Here is a 20,204-nt window from a genome sequence, read left to right as displayed (position 1 = left end):
AATGCTGGTTAAATTAACCCTGACTGCTTTTTTTGTTTCACATTTGTCAGGGCAACGTGTCAATGGAGAATACGTGAAAATTTCCCAGAGACATAAATTAATTATTGTGATAATGCAAAATGTTCCACCTTACTAACAAAACTACCCTTTAGCTCTGACTTTTTTCTTTCCATTTCCTACATGCCCAACCGAATCGCAGTAAAAAGGGTCAATCGCTCAGTTAAAATACACAGTGTATAATTTTATAGCTTTTTCCCAACGGGGCTCCTGGTGCCGGTGTCGAGAAGACAATGCGAGAGCAGCAGTGCCGCACACAGATCAGTTTCATTCTTTGTCAGTTGTGAATAGGGGCGGAGGAAGCAAACTCATTAGAATCCTATAAAAAGAAAGTATCCGAGATCATAAAACAGCCGGCAGTAGGACTAAGTGCTCACTCACAGCCAGACAGAGACACAGTGGAAACCTCTCTGACCCTCAGAGTATCAGCATTTTAGCAGATCCACCTTTTCACTTTTCCCTCTTTCACTGGGCTCTCTGCGGTTTTCAGATATCTGTGTCGATCGCAGTCGTTCTTTTGAATTTCTGATTTTCAGTGGCATCCACTACTTTCTGTATTATAGTTTGGCAAGCGTGACGCATGTGACACAAAGTTAAATTTAAGAGGTTGTGCCTTTTTTTTTTGACATTTCAGTATTTTTTCGAGGATGCCCGTGTCCACTTGGAATAGATGTTGTGTTGTGATGTTTCTCGTCGCTACACTGAGGATAGGGACATCCCAGGTATCCGAGGCGCGCCCAAAGGCGAACTCCATCAAGCCTGCTCTGTTGGAGGAGACACCGACACCGGCCACCAATCGCTCCGCTGCTGCCACCAAGAAACATAACATCCTTGGGCAGGTAATTTCAGTTATTTAATTTTCCTAGAAAGTAAAAAAAAAAAAAATATCTGTCACATTTTTCTTTAGGATGACCCATTATGGGAGAATGTATGAATAATACCAATGATAACGTTACTGTTGAAGTAGTTCTTTTTTTTTTTTTTTTTTACAATTAAATGAGAGTTAAGTGAAGTTTATTAAGGGGTTACTATGTGAGAATAGTATTAGGCTATATGGCGTGAAAGATTTCGTGCAAATCGTTATTGGAAATTGCGAAGATTGGACCTCTCATAAACTATAATTGCCTTTCAAACCTGACGCCACATTCGGGTGCAGCGCACTTCCACCGTAAATCATTAATGCCAGCAGAAATGTGAGGAAAAAGTTAACACTTGGGGTAATTTTCTGTCTGGGTCTTAGTGCCATTAAAGTGGTCCAGACGCTTGCTGGGATTATGAGATTCTGTGGGGCCTCAGGGATACTCTTACCAACCAGTTAATACCCACTCAGAGTTATCAATTCCTGCTGTTTCAACATAGCGCCATATTACTGCAGTTTGACAGCAAAGGTGGAATCAAAAGAAGAAGAAGCTGTGAACATTATGTCTTTTTTTTTTTTTTTATCAAGTCAGGAGTAGAGCTCCTGCTTGGCCAGAACATTTTCCATTCCGTCAAACGATATGTCAGAGGTGGATGTTTTAGTTTAGTTTTTGTCTAATCTGAAATTATAATTAAACTTGTAGGAGTGTAGTTGAGTTGTGCTCTGAACTGCTTTTGATGCCTCACAGTGTGTTTCCGAGCAGCAGATGGCACTGCCACATCTCCATCACATCTCCTGCAGCAGATAGAGTATCAGCTCACACAGATAGGTAATTACTCGTGTCCTTTAGGCGTTTTTTTTTTTTTTTTTTTTTTTTTTTTTTCAGTTTTTTAGTCTCACCCATTATGTTTTTATTTGGCCTGTTCACACTAGTGATAGTGTTGGATATTTGTGAAGTGCTGAGAGCAGAGATCCAGCTCAGGCTGAAGAATTATGGAAAAGCCACAGTCTCTCCTCTGTGGAGTGTGGAGATCCAACCTCAGGCTACACTGCCAGACCTCAATTTGAACGCCTGCTTACATCTTTGCCATTGCAATAATTTGGAGTGGTTTGGAAGAGTGGACAGAGGGGAAACAATATGTGTGCAGAGACCACTATATTGTTACAAAAGCTAGATGTCATGGTGCATTGTCTCCAAGTGAAGATGGCTAATAGCCTTTATTGCAGGTTGGGGTGTATATATGTATGTATATATATGTTTTATATCTGTGTGTTCTGGCTGCCAGTAAGTTTTCCAGAGTTGTAAAGTAACAGCCGCAGTTCAACCTTGGCCAGATGTGTGGCTTGACGATGTCAGGCAAGCTGCACTGACCCTCTGCATCTCATCATACAGTGGCTGTTTATGAGTGTAATGAATCAAAAATTACATGTTTCATCTCATTATGTGGCTGCGATGGCCAAAGACACTGAACTTTTTTTTTTTTTTATTGTGTCTACAATAGTAATACTTGTACCTTAGATTATTTCATTATAATAAATGCCTTGATGTAAGTTGCATAGCTCAAAAAAGTGAGGCATTTTCTTTCCAAAGTGAGTCCCATTAGACACCCAAAATATTTTCATCTTCGTCAGCCTTTGTGAAGTCCGTCATTGCTGATTAAGGTTTGGGTGTACTTTTGGAAAATGGGCATGCATCAGCTCATATTTCTCCTCTGGCATTCGCATTATGGGAAGCCCTGCTGCCGATATCCTACAAATAGATTTATGGTCAAGTTGTCATGTTGCTGAGTTCACTGCAATTGGTGAGGAATAGTTGGCAGATTATCACACCTCTGGAGAATTTACAGTGGGTTCAGGATGTATGTGTGTGTGTGTGTGTGATTGTGAGCTTGCCAGTTATGCGAGTGAGAATCTCAGTTATTTCCCACCATGGCCATTTAGAACAAATAAATAAATAAATAAATAACCAACATTTTTACACGGTGTGAGGTAGCTGTTTGGGGTCTTGAAACTCTCACAGAATATTCAGAAAATTACAAGGAATCTCCTCACAAATTGCCTTCATTGGCTTTCATTTCAATGGTGCAAATTACTGAGGGAGAGAGTCCAGGCACCCTGGGAAGTCTAATGGCTGCAGCAGGAAACAAGGGTGTAATTTGGTGTTGTACCCATCAGATCAGAAATGTTGGTCGAAACCTCGGGTTCGAGGAAGCATTTGACAACTTAATGTACTTTTATTTCCTGTAGCGGCTGACAACACTTGGCGATAAGGGCTCCATCAATCACACAAAAACCAAGGCAGGTTTTGGCTATTCCTTGGTGTTCAGACGGACCAAACTGCTGAGTGTTTTCCTGTTGTCTCACCCTCTTCACATCAGCCTGACTGCAGTAAAACCGACAAAACCAAAACCTCGAAGACCTTGACAGCAAGCGCTCGTGGGTGGCACTGTTGGCTCCTTGGACGGGAACCAACAGAAATGGATAGCATGGGCAGGCAGTGCTCACCGCTGTAACCTCTGAACCCACAAAGGGACCAGCAGTGTGGCGGCATTCATGCAGTACGTGCCTGTAAAACATCAGCAGCCGGTCAGTCAGCCTTAACTAGTTGCTTTATTTAATTCAACACAGAGATTACTTTTAACAAGCGATCTTTGAGGGCTCTGTCTATAAAAGCAGAGCCTTTCTCTGTCTCAGACCTGCCCACCGCCCCAACCTAAAATGACTGTTTAGTGATCCTAATGAGCTGAGAAAGAGAGAGAAAAGGCAGGGTGAGGTGTGGCTGCTTGTTAGCCCTCGGCTCGGTTTGTGCTCCGGTCTTCTGTCCTGTGGCTTTTCCAGCCTGTGGGTCCCTTGGGTGCCGTGAAGTCCTCGCACTGGAACCATTAGGGTCCTCATGTGGAGACCACCTTTACTGTAATTGGACCTGTTAATGAGAGAGGAGACCTGTGCACCTCTCATTCCACAGGATTACACCTTTTAGAGCAACACACCTCCTAGATTAGAATCAAGAGCTTTTTTTCCTTTCCCTTGCTGGCCTTTGAAGAGAGCAGGCATGTGCAGCGACTGCACGCCTTTCTTTGTGTCCGATGAATAAGATATTCTCAGCATGTGTACTTAACTTAAGGAAGGTCTAGTTTTCAGAGACTCTGGATTCTAGTGCTCAAAGGGGCATGGCAATAAACACATATGTTTTAAGTGATGAAAGACGGCAAGCGACATTTGAAGACATGGTTTGTGCAAGTGACTTGTGCGCAGTCATCCCTATGTTACCCAACACCGTCTGTCTGTGCTTTCAGGGCATATGAAGTTTGTTTATCCAGTGACATCGTTTATTTGACTCTTTAAGGCCCCTGCCACTCATTAACACCATTCACAGCTTCAGGTTACGAGCTTGAGCTCTGAAGGTCATGTGCAATCACAAAACAGAATGCAAAAAATTTGAACGTGTAAGAAGAGGTCCTGTACCTGTAAGCTTTATTGGTATTTTTTTCTCAGATAAAGTCACTGGAAGTATATCATATACAAATTGATCTCATCCTTTTACTTTTACAAGCTGTTAAATGCTACATGAAAATTATTAAGAATTACAGATAGTAAAGTTAATAGCTACAAACAAAAGACAGCCTTCACTGCTGTTATGGTTCATAAAAGGTGCTACATGCAGCGGACAGAAGGTCTGGCTTTAATTTCACTTGTGTCTTATTAGTGTTTGCATCAGTGATCCACATTCGGACTTTCATTGAGTCATAAAGTTTACAGTTGCGCTAAATTAAACAATAAAATACATCACTTCTCTGTGCCTTTGATTCAAAGAAGCATTTTCTATATGATTGCCTCTGTCTGCCTTAATTGATCAAACATGATCAATTTAATCCATTTTTAGAAAGTTTTATTTTTAAGGTTGGAGATATTTTACTGTCAAGGCCTCAATATAAACCTAGTTAAGTCGAGGGAAAGGAAAAAAAAAACCCTCAAAAAACGCAAACAGAAGCAAAAAATAGGTTTTATACTGTCCGCTGAAAAAAGAAAAAAAGAAATGGTTGACCAGTTGAAGTCTGATGTGCTGATGATGTATCCAACTGCCCCAACATCACCCTTGCTCCTGTCACATATACTGAAGCCAATGGAGAGTTTTTGTCAGTTGACTGTAAACAGATGTAGTTTTAAGCAATTGCGATTGCTGTTTGTCGTTTTGATTCTTGCTCAGGTTTTACACTGTCCCTAGATTTTAAACCTCAGACTCAAACTGAATAGAAGAAACATACTGTGTGTTTGTGTGTGTATTTATTCATTGCTCTTATTTTTTTCTAAAGTAATATTTTTTGTCTATCTTATTTTATGTATATGTATTTGTCAATTTTTTCTCATTGTGTGCACCTTTTTGTGTTTCTATGCTGACCTGACGATTCAATTTACCCACTGTGGGATTAATAAAGTCTAAGTGTAGTCTAAGTGCCACTGTTATTTTTAGTCATGACAGGGCACTTCCATCAAATTATATCAGCACTTTGGAATGACTGTACATAAGTAAATAAGGGATCCCGAGACTAGAGGAGAGGGTTCAAAGCCCTGCATATCCTGCAGTAAATCCCTTGTAGATTGTTGGTCCCGCACATTTAAGGTTCCTCTTCAAAGGCTCAGTGCTTTACCAGCACGAGAGCAGCACGAGACAGGGCCGGGGGCTTCCCTTATGGCTCTCTGTCTGTCTCTTCCTTTATCGTCTCACCAGCATACCAGGAGAGGCTGCAGAGTACTCAGTTCTTAACCCACTTCCTGTGCAGGATCCAAGGCTGTGCTTTTATGTGCTTAGGGAAAAATAAGGGAGCAACAGAAAAAAGATACGATATCAATAAGATGCACCCAAATGAAACCCTGTCCCTCAGAAGTTGCAAATAAGGTGCTTTAAAACATGACAAGATAAAGTAAGATTATCAGATGTGATTTGGGGGCCAGCTTTATTTCATTGGGTTTCAAAGGGATGTCTTGCAGTTTGAGCCATGATGGAGGAGCTGAGCCCCACTCTTCTTCTACCCCAGTCTTTCCTGCATACAGTATGTGCAGGGCAATGTAATGGCCTTTGTGGCCAGCCTGTTTGGATCAGATAGGAATCAGAGCAGGTAGTGTCAAGTACTGCTGCACGTGGCTGGACCCATTTGTCTTCATATTTACATACGAACACATTTTTCTTGTCAGGGAAAAAAATGCCTGTTGCACCTTCTTGAACTTCTCTTCAGACCATATTTTCAGCATATTCTTTCCTCAGCTGTGATTACATCAACAGTCTGCAGCAATGTTTCTCTGAATGAGCAGTTTGGAAACAAAAAAACCCCAGTTGAGCACGAAATTCTTGGCGTGGAAAAAGAAGCTTGACAAAACCTTAGAGCAAATGAAGTGGACTTTAATGTAAAGCAATAGTTTTGTCATTTTGTGAAATATGTATACCTGCTTTCTTGCAGAGGGATACATACTAACCTCATGGCTGTGTGTTAAGTACAAAGTTAGAACCAGGAAGTGATTAATTTACCTTAGTATCAAAACTGGAAGCAGGAGGGATCAGCTAGCCTGACTGTCTCCCTGAACATCTACCACCTCCATACAAACAAGATACTATGTATGAATATGCTTTCAGCCATACCGGCACAAATTTACAGTTTATGGTTTTACAGGGAGTTGTGTGCTGCAAGTGTTTATGAACAAAAAGTGGGAACACAGTCATAGTAACATTGCAGCAAAGACACTGCAAAGAAGTACTGGACAGACATCACAAAATAGTTACACTCTGCAAATCCCTCTTAAACCATCAATTGTTGTTTTACATCTACATTTGGTTCATTAATGAGCTTTAGAAGTGCTGGTGAGTGGATTCGATGAGACCTCTTTCCTCTGCTTCCAGTCTTCATGCTAAAATAAGACCTTCGAATATTCTGACAACACTTCTCAACCTTGTTGCAATTAAGACATTTTTAGGGCTTTGCTACTATCAACATGTTAAACATTTGAAATATATAAATTTGTCATAATGATGGATGAGCAGTCAGTTTAATATTTGTGCTCATTTTTCTGTGGCTGTATCATTTCCTCCATGTGTTTCCAGCCTGAGAAAGCCAGCATGGCACACATCCAGAAAGTCTAATCTGGTTCATTTTCAGAAACTCAAGCACATGAGTAACAACTTCTTACGTGCTGAAATATTGATATTGTTGATAGCTGATTTAAACATGTGGTGTACATTCACATTTGGAACGATGCCAGTTCCTTTGGGCATGGTGGCCCTTGTCTTATTGACCTTTTCTACCTCAAAAGGAGTTTGTTATTTATTGTGGCTATAATGATTTTAACTCAGATTTAAACCTCTTTCATGTTCACTCACATGTTGACTGTTCCATGTTTGTCAGTGGTAAGCCACACTAAATCAGATCTGTCAGTGTAGTGCCAGCTAAATGTTGATGCGGTGCTGGTGGTGGTGTGCCAGCCAAACATGTTGTTCTAATATCAATCTACAAAGGACATAATTCACACCATTAGATACCATACCATACCCTACTCATCTTTACTGATCTGTATGTGTGGATAGGTGTGTATGGATAACAATGGTCAGCAATTGGAGAAACACAGTGTGGCCTGAACTTTATTGTGTCTCGCCCAACAGATGTGATCCTGAGCTTCTGCAGCTGTTCACAACGTCCCATCCCCCTTGATGAGTTCAGTGCAAATTCGTGACACTATTTCATTTATCTGCAAACCTAATTTGATTTGTGATACAATTTACGCCAAATGCCTTTGCTCTTGTTCCAAGTCTAATGGCAAAATAGGACTTTGCATGTGTAAAGAATTAGATCAAGACATTGGTTCCAGTAAAACTTCCCGTCAGTGTACACACTTGTTATGGAAAAAGTGAGGTTGGCTTTAATTGCACTTCTCAATGCTATGGACAGTGGATGTTATGCTTGCTAAGGTGGTGTTTTTTTCTTTGTGTGGCCATTTCAGTGCACTTATGGAAAAGACCTTCAGGTTCCTTGTGTACTTTGCTGGGCTGCATAATATGTCTAAACCTCTCAGTGTAAAAAAAAAAAATACCAAATCAAAACCAAAATAAGCTATGAAGGAGGATGATTGGCTACTGAAATTACTCTGCAGTTATGGTTGTAGTCTCATTAAGCCCTGAACTCTTTGAGAGAACCATGAGAAACTGAAGTGGCTTCTCTTGGTTTGGAAATTGTAATGGCTCTATTGTTTAGCCCAGGAAAAAAAGAACCACAACAGTGACAGTTAAGCTAATCCCTACAACATGTTGTCCACCAAAACTGGGCTCACAGAGACCACAGCCTGTAGTCATTTCACCCAAAACAAACATCCACCATATTGCCCTACTTACCCCCCAATGGTATCTAACCCAAGACTACCTGCATGGCTAATCTGAGGTTTTACATCTCTGCTGTGATGACTTTTGCCACCCAATTAATGTTTTGAAAGTAAATTGAATGCCATTCACTTTCACTGCATTAAGTCATGTTAACTAAATGTTACCCACAACATTTTTTTCAGAATCAATGATACTTGGTACGACTGTGACTCTGTTTGAGAACAATTTTGTTTTCCATCAAAGTGCGACAGAAATGTTGGAGTTTTTTTTTTACTGAAATAACCAACAGGGACACAACTTTAACAATAAAGGGACTTTTAGATGAATTCAAAGTTTCTACAGCCTGGTTTCCCTGAACATAACAGAAGCCTAACATTTCTCTCTTGAAACGGCAGCTTTTAAAAAAAAAAAAAAAATCGTTTTTCTGTTCTGCTGATCCACATTAAGTGTTCAAAAATACTGAAAAATTTGCTGGCATGAAATTTACTTTGATCCACTGCCTCTTTTATGCAATACAGTGTCTAAGTTGGGCTTCAGTTGAATCTTTGTTGGTTCTTGTATTTAGCCCAAACAAAACTTTGAACAACAGTTTGACAGCAATTTTGCATTACAGTTGAAAACCTGGTGCAGATTCGAAGGACTGGACCCACCACAACCCTGACAGTTGGAGACAGACTTTCTTCAAAGACCTCTTATGTTCATACATAACATACATGACATGGATTTAATTTGTCCTTCTACATTTTTTTCATTTTTCTCTTGATGCTGCAACTGTGGTGTATGGGATAGAAGAGATGCAGCTAGTGTTGGGTGTCACAGTGTTGTGGCCAAAGATACCTATAACTAGGTTCCTTATTTTAAACAGTGAGGCCCTCTGCAGCACAGCACTGATATTTTGGTAGACATTTGGGATATGATGATATGTGGGAGATTAAAAAAAACAAAAAAAAAAAACATCAGTTATCTCCTTCCATCTTTTTCCTCAGCAGGGCACATTCATTTCCATCCAAATATGTTTCATTGCCCAATAAAATGAGACGTAAGATGTTAAACAGAGTTTGGCTGGCAGACACACAGTACTCCTATGATATCTTTCCAGAAAGAGTGATGTGTGCCTTTCTGAATCAGAACAGAATGATTGCATTTATACCATGGCTACATGTGCAGGTGTTTCATATTGTTTTATGCCACTTAGGAAAAATATATCAATGTCAGATATCAAAGGAAATCTGTCCTGTGTATTTATTCATAAAAATGTTAGTCAAGCTTTTGAAAAGAAAATGCTCTTGCCAGGCACTTCTGAGACCACAAGAATTAAACAAAGCTTGACGACACTTTGTTAAATTAACTTTTGACATGATCTGAGAAGGTTGGATGATGCAACTGCAACCACATTGGCATCAACAGTGAACCTCAGAGCCTCTTGCTGGCAATTTAGAGCTGTGTGCAGTCTGTTAAAATCACCACCTCACCAATACAAGTTATTGCAAACACCATACAATCCTACAAATTGTATGGTTTATGGAGTTTAGATTTGGGATGAGTCCATTCGGTTGGTTAAAAGTATGCTGCCATTGAAATTATTCACTTTAACCAAACAAACTGTGTGCTTGTGCAATGGACTGTAGGTTCTTTCAAAAATCAAGTGAATACATTTCCATAGATTGAGTCTATGCATCTTTTGTCTCAGCAGGTGTATCCATGCAGCAATGACAAGGAGTGCAGTGTGGGCAGTTACTGCCACAGCCCTCAACAGGCCCCCCCTCGCTGCCTCATCTGCCGCAGGAGGAAGAAGCGCTGCCATCGGGATGCTATGTGTTGCTCTGGAAACCGCTGCAGCAACTGTACGCATGCATAATTTCAGTGCATTTCAGTTTTAGTATGACTGCTTCAGACATTTTCTCTCTTCTCAAATATTCTGGAAAAAGTGACTTGTTCTTGGTGACTTCTGAACAAATAGTACAACATTGTCTAGCCCATAGTGTTGGTGATAAAGCCAATACATCTGAATAATGTTGAACACATGCTTTCAGACAGAAACCTCAACTATAGCTAGACTGTATCAAATTGAGGCCCAGAGGTTAGGAATAAGTGGTCACATGTTAGCATGTTGTTTCAGCAAAAGACAGTGTGAATGGCATGAATGTGTGTGCAGTGTGTGCTTTGTTTAAAATTGGAATAGCTGAACAGTCTCATACATTTGCTGTCCGAAAAGGCTCAGAGCAGTCACTAAGCTCTAAAAATATTGTCAAGTTTAACAATCTTTTTAGTACTTTTCATGACCATTATATCTTTCTCTTCTTTTTTTGTCTGCAGATATTTGTGTCCCTATCTCTGAGAGTGTGCTCTCACCTCACATAACAGCGTTAGAAGAACATAACAAACTCTCCACCAAAGAACACAGCTGGAGGAAGAGTGGGAAGGCACATGCTAAGCATTCTCTCAAAGGTAAAATTCGACTGCATAGGATGTTATGTTTAAAATGTGTCCAGTGGAAACTCTGAGGAATGCTTCTTTTTTTTTTTTTTTTTCCCCCACTGTCATCCTCACTTACATGGTCTGGGTGGCTGAATTTTTCTGTTGTTCACTCTCTCCATGTCCTAAAGAGTTCATGGCCAATGGCAGTCCACAAACTGTGTTAATAATTGCCCCTGTGCTCATGTGTCAGTGTCTGTGAGCCCAAGCGCAGCATGGGGAGCCTAGAAGAAACCACAATGCGTTTGCTGTCTATGCACCTACATAAAGCCATACAAACACTTTAATTGACAGCACACTGCCTGATACACAAGTGAAAACCACAGAATGCAGGCTCAGTATGGTTACAGCCAATAATTCACAGAGACCTCTGCTCAGCATTCATGTCACCTGATTTAAGCTAATGTAAGGGCCAATCCATAAAGTAATATGTTTAATGAGACACTTAACTGCAAATGCACCCTAAAGACAGCAGGCTGCAGTGCTAAAAACCAACATGAAAATAACAGCACTACTTAAAGTTGCTATAAATGAGGCCATTTGCTTTTATTTTTTTCTTGACTCACTACCTCTCCTTAAACATTATTACACTATAATGGCCTGCTAGTCAATGTTTGAGGAAAAATCCAACCAGAAAATCAGTGATGTTAAAGCAATGAGCGAGCAGTCAGGCTTAACAGTCCGTCACATTGATGATAAGAACTTCAAAATAAAAGCAAAGTGTGGTTTGTCAGGGATACAAGACGGCTGGTCCGGATGATAATGCAACATTTTTCAAAGGTTAATATTCACTTATAATGTTTCACAGAGAACCTGCTTAACTAAATTGTAGTAATTATGCATTTACAAGAGTAATACTTACATCCTGCCCAAGAATATCAGACTCAAACAGATCAGATGATACAGTTGATATGCAGAATAATCAAATTGTTTACTTGAATTATGTTGAAAAGCTTTGTTCAAATTCATATATATATTTTTTCTCAAATGGCCTAAACTGAAATATGAAGAAAGGGTTGCATAAACTTATCTGAAGGGAAAACATAGGAGCTTAATGAAAAATGTTTGTACATTCACTTTGCTTTCTTCACTGAAGCTCCACACAGCAAACCAAGATGCTGGATGGTTTACAATTTCAAGCAGGTCTTTTATGTCTCTGATGAAGCATTTGTTTCTGTTTTTCCAAGTGGACATATGCCAACTTAATGTACAGTTTGAAGTTTATTGTTCACTGGTTCACCACTGATCATTAGCGTGTCTTGTCTTCTTCCTTCAGGGCATGAGGGCGACCCTTGCCTGCGTTCATCTGATTGCTCGGACGGTTACTGCTGCGCCCGCCACTTCTGGACCAAAATCTGCAAACCGGTGCTGCGGCAGGGAGAGGTGTGCACCAAGCAAAGGAAGAAAGGCTCTCACGGCTTGGAAATCTTCCAGCGCTGTGACTGCGCCAAAGGCCTCTCCTGCAAGGTGTGGAAAGACGCCACCTCCTCGTCCAAGTCCAGGCTCCACATGTGCCAGAAGATCTGAAGCTGAGGCAGCTGCCGTCAGCGTAGAGGCCTCTGTCTCCATCTGCCAGGGAAAGATTTTTAAAGGATGGGTTGTGGCTGTATTGAAAAGGAGAAAAAGACAGAGACTAACAAGAGACAGAACAGACTGTGTGGGTTGAAGCTCGCTATTCGGCAAGCGGAGAGCAAGCGGGAAATGCTTTAATGTGTTTGCTGTGATTGGTCCATCCCTGCACCCACATACAAACATGCACACACACACACACACACACACACACACACACACACACACACACACACACACACACACACACACACACACACATGCACACACACACACACGCACACACACATGCACACGTACATCTCACAGCTTTGAGAGATTAATGAACTCGTGCTGTGTTTGTTCACATTCTTATAACATTCAGGGAGCCACAAAGTTAGCCAGTAGATGCTGTAATAGGTGTGGACTTTTTCTAGATGGACGCAGCAGACGTAGCAGTCTTTCGTCAAGTTACAGCATATGATACTAAGACAGATAGACTATTTACAGACAAGCCATATTTTTACTGAGTAGTACATTCTTTACCAACCTCTGAAGTCAATTAGTTTAAAAAAAAAAAAAAATCATTGTGTAATATTCTGTTTCATTTCTGGGTCTGATTTTTTCCATTTTATGCTGTCAAATATCAACATCTCACTTTTCATATTGTTTATGTTAAGTCTTGAAGAATTCAGCTATTGCTTAGCAAAACATTTACATCCGGTAACGATGTCCATGCCTGTCATCTTATATGAAGAACTAATTGCATACACTGTTCACTCACTTCTTAGTCATACTCTTAAACCAAAGAATGAAAGAACATTTACAATACAATGATCAGTTTCATCTGCTCATTGCCTTATTTTTGGCCACAAGAAGAGAGTTAAAGTGTTGTGTTTGTTGTTGAAACATCTTTTGATCTGTCAGATATAGTTTTCATCTATGGAGATACAACAGTTTGCACTGAGGTTGTGCTCTGCTGCAGACTTCGATACCAGACCAAGAACAGTTCTGCTTTTCCAATCACATGAACAGGATTCAAGGATATGATGGAATTGCAATATTTTTCCATTCACAAAGCCAGTAGAAATGGAGATGTGAGAAGATTGATTACAAAAAATGCTCCATAAACTGGATGTTTAAAGAGAATTCTCAGTTTCAATCAACATTTTGTTTTAATGACACACAGGCCTGATTGTTTTTCTGTTTTTCAAATCTCACAGCATACTTTATTCTCATTAAGTATTGTTAAGTTTTATATTGTACTGGATATGAAGCAACGCTTTTTTCAGTGCCAGATTTTAAACAACCACTCATTACCTACATAGTCAATATAGCATTACATTTGCCTCCTTTTGCTTTAATAAGATTTTTAGAGCATCAAGTACATATGTTTTGTAACCATTTAAAATATTAATAAGCTCTTATATTGTAAATAGACTGGATACAATGAAAATGTATTTAAGAATCGATGTATATCATGTAAATAAAATAACATATGAATCCTAAACGTTACAGCGAGATGATCTAGGTGAGAAGAGTCATGTCGGACGAAACAAGCACAGCTGGATAGATTCAAAATGATAAAAGCTGTGCATATAGATAAGGGGAAAAGGCATAGATTCATAGCTTTGATATGACAAACTGGATACATTGAAAGGGTAATAACTGAAAGAGAGAACCGTAATTTCCAAAATACTTTGTGTAAATGGTGTGTAAATGGTGTCAAGATTTATATCCTACTAAATATTGTTTGTGTGAATACTTTGCATTGATTTGTTTTGTGTATTTACAATGATGAATGAATAAAAGAATGTATTTTGTAATCTTGGTCACACAGGACTTGTTATTGAATTCTTATCATGAAAAACAGTAAATCAAAAACAACATAGTAAGTGCTTACATGATGCATCATGTTAAAAAGCAGGAATAAAATGCAAAAAAAAAAAAGTTCATTGCTTTTGGTTACGGACCTGCAGACCAGCATCACTTCGAGCAAGGAGCTGATTTAATAAAAAAACAACTTGACTAAAGCCCCTGAAAATCTTGTTTTGGATATTAAAGGTGCCCTGTGGAGCTTTTTGATTAACAAAGGTATATTTACACCCTGACCGCCGTGTTACACAAAATGGATTCAGATGAGCAGCACAAATACTTAATATAAATTAATATGATCTATTACAAATCATCTGCAAAGATTAATTTTTGAACAGTTTGAAACCTGTGATGTTTACAATCACCATGTTCACTTGTTGGCAGTCTTCCCTGTTTTAGTGCACTGATGCATTTTTGGCAAATGTGAGACCATAGGCAGGAATGTGTTTTCTAGTGCTATTAGTGGCCCAAAAAAAGTGAAACACAAGTGAACAATTCCACAATCATGACAATTCAAAGTAAGTGAATCTTTATAGGAGCAGGGAAATACAACATTTTAAATCAATAAGAAGAGCACAACAACAAAGAGAAATACAGAAATCGCTTGTGAAATATCTGAAACTGTTACAGACTTTCTAGAAATTGTTATATTTTTGTTGGACACTGTTTTAGAGAATCAGACACTAATAGACTAAATACAGGCAATAAAACAAATACCATTAAAATGACTAAATTCTGAATGAAAAAACTTCATACAGCAAACATTGTGAATAGCTTGCAGTACTTAAGCACAGTAGAAGTTTACAGAACAGATTGTGTGATTACACTGCCATGTTAATTGGCCATACACAGTTAAAATGAAAATAAGTTTGAAATGTATTTTGCAGTCAGCCTGCAAAATACTGAACAGTTCAAGGGTCGCTACAAACCACCAACCAACTCTGTCTGCATTTGAAATTTTTTCATGAGTACAAATAAGACTTCATAAAAGCCATTATAGGCTAATGTTTTGCAGATGTGATCTATAGACGAAATTCTTTGATATCCTCCTGTTACAGTGAAAATGTGCATGGTATGTTCGGTTATGTAGACACCGCATAAGTTTTATTGTATATTTTTATAAGTACATTATGAGTATATCTTTGTTAGAAGCACAACATGTTAAATAAAAAAGGAAATGTTCATATTTTTCTTCAGTGTGATCAAATTGTTTTCACTTCAGAGAATGTGGCAACATGCACTCTGAAAGGTCCCTGAGAGGCCACTTTGAAGCAAAACTCACAATTTTCAGAACATCATTATACAGTTTAAATGATCGCTTTTTGACTGCTCCCAAGACAGTGACATCAATTTCCCTCCATCTCTAACGGAAGATGTACAATTTGCAAAAACATCAAAGCAGCATCGTTTTGGGACTATTGTTCTCTGCCTCATAATGTCCTAAAACGTTTTTCATTTATATGCCAATTGTTCTTTGATATTTCAACTGAACTTTTCACACCCTTTGTACAAGATTACAAAAATATTAAAGAGCCTTATATTAAAGTTGTTGAAAACTGTCAAAGCAACAATGCCATGTAACTACTTGGAGGGTTTTGTTCAAGTTATTGAAGCATTTTGAACCAGATGTTAAGTTTACATGGCCCTTGAAGCTGCCACAGCGCTACAATATATCGGTTACAATATCATTTGTGATTTACAAGTGTAGTACAGTAAATTTCCCAGACCTACTGTCAGTATGCATTTACAATACAATGTCGCCAGTATTCCAAGATAAGCTCTTCTCATTACTATCAGTCAGTAAAACTTCTTTAACTTAAACATCTGGTGCCTGTGTGGGGTTTTAAAGTACATGCTGCGTTTGAATTGTTTTCTCTACGTTAGTCCTTTGTAGATTATAAAATATAATATATTCAGCTTTTCCCTCAGTCATTAGTTCATTTTATAGACTATGTGGAAAAGTTTGAGAGTGACCTCTTATGTAAACGTGTTCACCAGATGTTTAATATTTGTATTTCAAAAAAGGTGTGAAAAATGATATAGAATCTTCAAGGTGTAGCTTAGTACACCATTATCTCCTTCTTCTGTTATTACTTTTGGTATTTTCTTATAATAACTGCAGAAACTATGTAAAATCATTAAGCCCTTTTCTACTATATGCAGTGATAGATGTTTTATAACCTTTTTTAATTTAAGGAAGTAAGAGACACAATAAATCAATTTCTCACATTACTTGACAGTAAAAAGCAGCAGTGTATTCGGCACTGAACTCTGTGCGCCGCACTTTACAAGGTTTCAATACAGCAAGTGTCCAGTCCCTTTTTTTTTCCACATGTGCTTTTGATTGAAAGTAATAACTCTACCCTACCTTTGTTTGGATAAGGTTTCTATTTGCTGAAATATTGGATGCCTTTCTCTTTTTAATCTCCACAGACACTGGAAAGGGTACATTCAGGGTGACTGGAGACTTCAGGTCTCCATGGAAAGAAGAGGTAGATACACTTTTCTCCAGTTCCAGGCCACCCACAGGTTTTGGAGTCTCCACCAAAAGACCTGGTAATGAGAGAGTGACTGTCACTAGGTCTGCACTTTCCAGTGTGTGTCAGCAGAAAATATAAATGAAGGCGTTCACACAGACAGGTTTGACTACCCATGAAATTGCCAGCCAAATAAATATGCTAAATGATTCAGTGGAAGGCTTTGATTTTGTGCCCGTGTTTGCACCATGTAAATCATAAATGTAATTTGGGTTTATATGGCTCATATCATTTACTGTGGCAGAGAGGGAAAGTCTTCTGAAGCAAGCAGGTTTCATGTCTTTATTACACGGTCTTCTCCGTCAGTGATGGGTCAAATTTACGAGAATTGATGAAAATGATGATGACCATCAGTTTTTTGATGATTATGGAACAAAAAATGTTTCCATCTCATGCTTTTCATCAATTTGCATGTCATTCACCTAGAAAAAACAAGTATTATCCTGAGCAAAACCAAACTAAACAATGTTCTGGGAAAAAAAGATGTGAAGAAAGTTGAGTTGACCACAGGAAAGTTGTTGATGGACATTTTACCCCTCTGTCAAAGGGTCTGATGGCAATTATCTTTTTTTTCAACTTGCCTCTGACCAAAGTCAGGATAAACTCAATAGCAAAAGCTCTTAGAGGGCGAAGTCTATACTAACTGTGTTCAGTGTTTGGTTCAATCAATAGTGCAGTTTCTGCTGCTGAGATCTAATAGACAAGTTCCCTCAAATCACATCTGTAGAATTTTGCAGAAGAACATACTGTAACGGCCTGGGTGACACGTTAGTGTTAACTGTTCAGAATGTCACTGTTCATTCTTGTTGTAACTGTATTTGGATAAGTTGTGAGACCTGTCAGTCATCTCTGTATCTCTGTGATTGGCCAGGAGCCAAGCGGGGATGTATTGTTCTTTTCCTTGCTTGGCGTTAGAGTTAGTTCAAGGTGTGCTGAGCGAGAGATGCCGTGTAGAGCTACCTGTAAGAATTAGCCATTGTGTTGCGTTGGCTACGGCCCACAGTAGCCTGTGTATTGTTGCGAATAAAGTTCCAGCAAACCGGGCACCGTCTGGTGGCTTTCTTAAGTCGGGATGCTACAGTACTAAAATAATTTACTCGAATAAAAGTACAACAGTGCAAAAAAAACATTACACTACTCAAAGTAATAAAGTTCTTGTTCTGCATAAAACTGGCCTCAATCAGTGATTATTTATTCTAAATCATACTATTCTGGTTAATACTGATGTTTCAAAGCATTTACTGTTGAAGATGGTGGAGGTGGAGCAAGTTTTAACTACTTTATATATATTTGGTAGTTTAGCCCAGCGGCTCCCAGTTTAACATTTGCCACCCCTTGATTGATGATTTATGGGTTTATTATATTTGGTACTCAAGTACCTTTTCTTAATGACAGTATTAGCAAAACTACTTTCCATCACTAGTTTTCATAGTCATAGTAGGATCAGGTATTTTGAAAAATATGCTCATCATTTTACTATTACTATTAGTAATAATAAAATATAAATATTTTAAGTTAGTTCTGGGGTTCAAAAAAATAAGCCTGTTGTGCTTTTTGGGTCACGACCCTCTGTTGTTATTCAGAAAGTGCATACTATGACGATCATAAATGTATGTATTCAGCCAAATATACTGCAAAAGCATACATATTGTCCTGCCAAGGCTATATAAGATATACTGTAATGTCTAAGCCCAGTGGCTCCTTGTTGTGTGCATATCTTCTCTATCTAAATATGCTGTCTGCTCTTATTGAAGCAATCAATGCAACTGGCAAAGTTTCGGTTTTATCATTACAGCAAGGTTCACGGTTGTTATTTTCCATGACTTTCCTCAGCAACAGCATATGGTCCAAGAAAAGAAGCGTTTTTACATCAGAGGTTATTCAAATAGATGAAATCTCTGTGCCAGCTCTCAATCACTGGACCCCTGCCTGCTCAACCACTGCTTTTTGTCAGTTCTCAGTATCTGCGCTCCCCTGTTATTAAACAGTTGCATTAGTCCCTAATGGAAAAACCACAGTGTGAGTAACAGCAGTCCAATAACCCAGGGAGACACTATAGTAAGTGTTGTATAGAGAAACTGTGTTTGGAGATGACAGATTAGGTATACACTATAGTCAGATTTACTGTTTTAATGCTCAGTACCTTATACTCATTGAAAAGAATATTTTATTATAACAAGACAGGAGATGAAATTGTCTTTAAAGATTTCTTTTTGAGGCACAAGTACTACATAGACCACCACTTTCACAGAGTTTTGTCTCATATTTAGAGTAATTACATCAACTGTCGTAGAAAGAAAAATTTGAATATTTTTATTAAAAGAGACTTTAAAAGATCCCCTTCACACATTATATGAGACAAAATATACTGCTTTGAAAGTTTTTCTAATAAAAAGTCAAATTCACTAAACTGTTGATACATTCTTAAAGGTTATAGATTAATTTATTACATATAAATACACAAAGAAACTGACACGAGAAGTCTCCTACTGCACTGAAAAGTCCACTCTCAGTGGTGGAGGTTTCTAGTTTCCACATCACACTTGTGTTAGTTTTGCATTGGACCATGATTGACTTCCAAACTGATGTCTTACAAAACAAGCTCAAATAAACACCCAAATATGCAATAATAAGCAAAACACATCTTTGAATGCAAGGATGACTTTCAGCGCTACAACAAATGGATATTGCCACCAATTCCACAAAGATGCGTCATGTGTTGGGTGAAATACCAATTAATTGAACCCCACAATATGTGTATATCCTTTTGGCTACTGTCCACTGCTGTTCTCTTGACACTGTTTGTGTATGTGTCTGTGTTTGACACATGTTCTCGTAACTCTCCAGACTGTTCCCCATGACTTACCCAATAATTTTGGAATCCGGTCACAGACAATTTAACATCTTTGAAGCTGTGCTATTTGTCTCATGTTGTTTTGAAAATGTTCACATTAAAGTATTAATTGCCAGACTTCTTTTATGGCCAATAATGCTGTTAAGTGGCACTCAACTTCCACGACCTATTTCTGTCATATTGTTTGTTGTAGTGTTGTTATTAAAGAACTTCAAAGCCAAAGCCATTTCAAGATGTTTTTACATTATTTTATCTACCACCTGCGTATATCTGGGAAAACTTTGAGTACCAGTAAACTACAGAAGATTAAAAAAAAATAGATGTTTCACATTATTGGCAGGTTGAGCTGCAGAGAGAGGAATGCTGGTATCTGTGCCAAACCTCAGGTATTTCATTTCCTTCCATATTGTCTGTATTTATATTTATATAGATTTTTGTTTTTATACTTTTTAATCTAGATTTGGTTGATTCCCTTTTTATACAACAAGGCAGGAAAACATTAGCCAAAATGAAAACAAATGATGTTCTGCCAATCAGTTTTATCCATACTTCTCCTGAGAAGTTTCAGATGGACAGTTCATTTGGACATTAAGCAGGACATTCCAGCTAATCGATCCAGTTACTTCATGCTCAAGC

At 38.6% G+C, this 20,204-nt stretch overlaps 1 protein-coding gene across 1 annotated transcript; it reads left to right on the top strand.

Moving 5' to 3' along the window:
* The first annotated feature begins 422 nt into the window (after nt 1–422).
* dkk2 (dickkopf WNT signaling pathway inhibitor 2) lies at nt 423–14,107 on the top strand. Its single transcript, XM_069167268.1, has 4 exons — nt 423–896; nt 9,970–10,123; nt 10,596–10,727; nt 12,031–14,107. Exons 1-4 carry the CDS (start codon nt 705–707, stop codon nt 12,279–12,281), a joined length of 729 nt encoding a protein of 242 aa, XP_069023369.1. The 5' UTR covers nt 423–704; the 3' UTR covers nt 12,282–14,107.
* Nucleotides 14,108–20,204: the final 6,097 nt, after the last annotated feature.

This window comes from Embiotoca jacksoni, unplaced genomic scaffold (assembly GCF_022577435.1).
Source record: "Embiotoca jacksoni isolate LCO1_2020_lvr unplaced genomic scaffold, fEmbJac1.0.p SCAF_4, whole genome shotgun sequence".
Classification (NCBI taxonomy): Eukaryota; Metazoa; Chordata; class Actinopteri; family Embiotocidae; genus Embiotoca; species Embiotoca jacksoni.
This window is presented reverse-complemented; position numbering and strand designations above follow the sequence as displayed.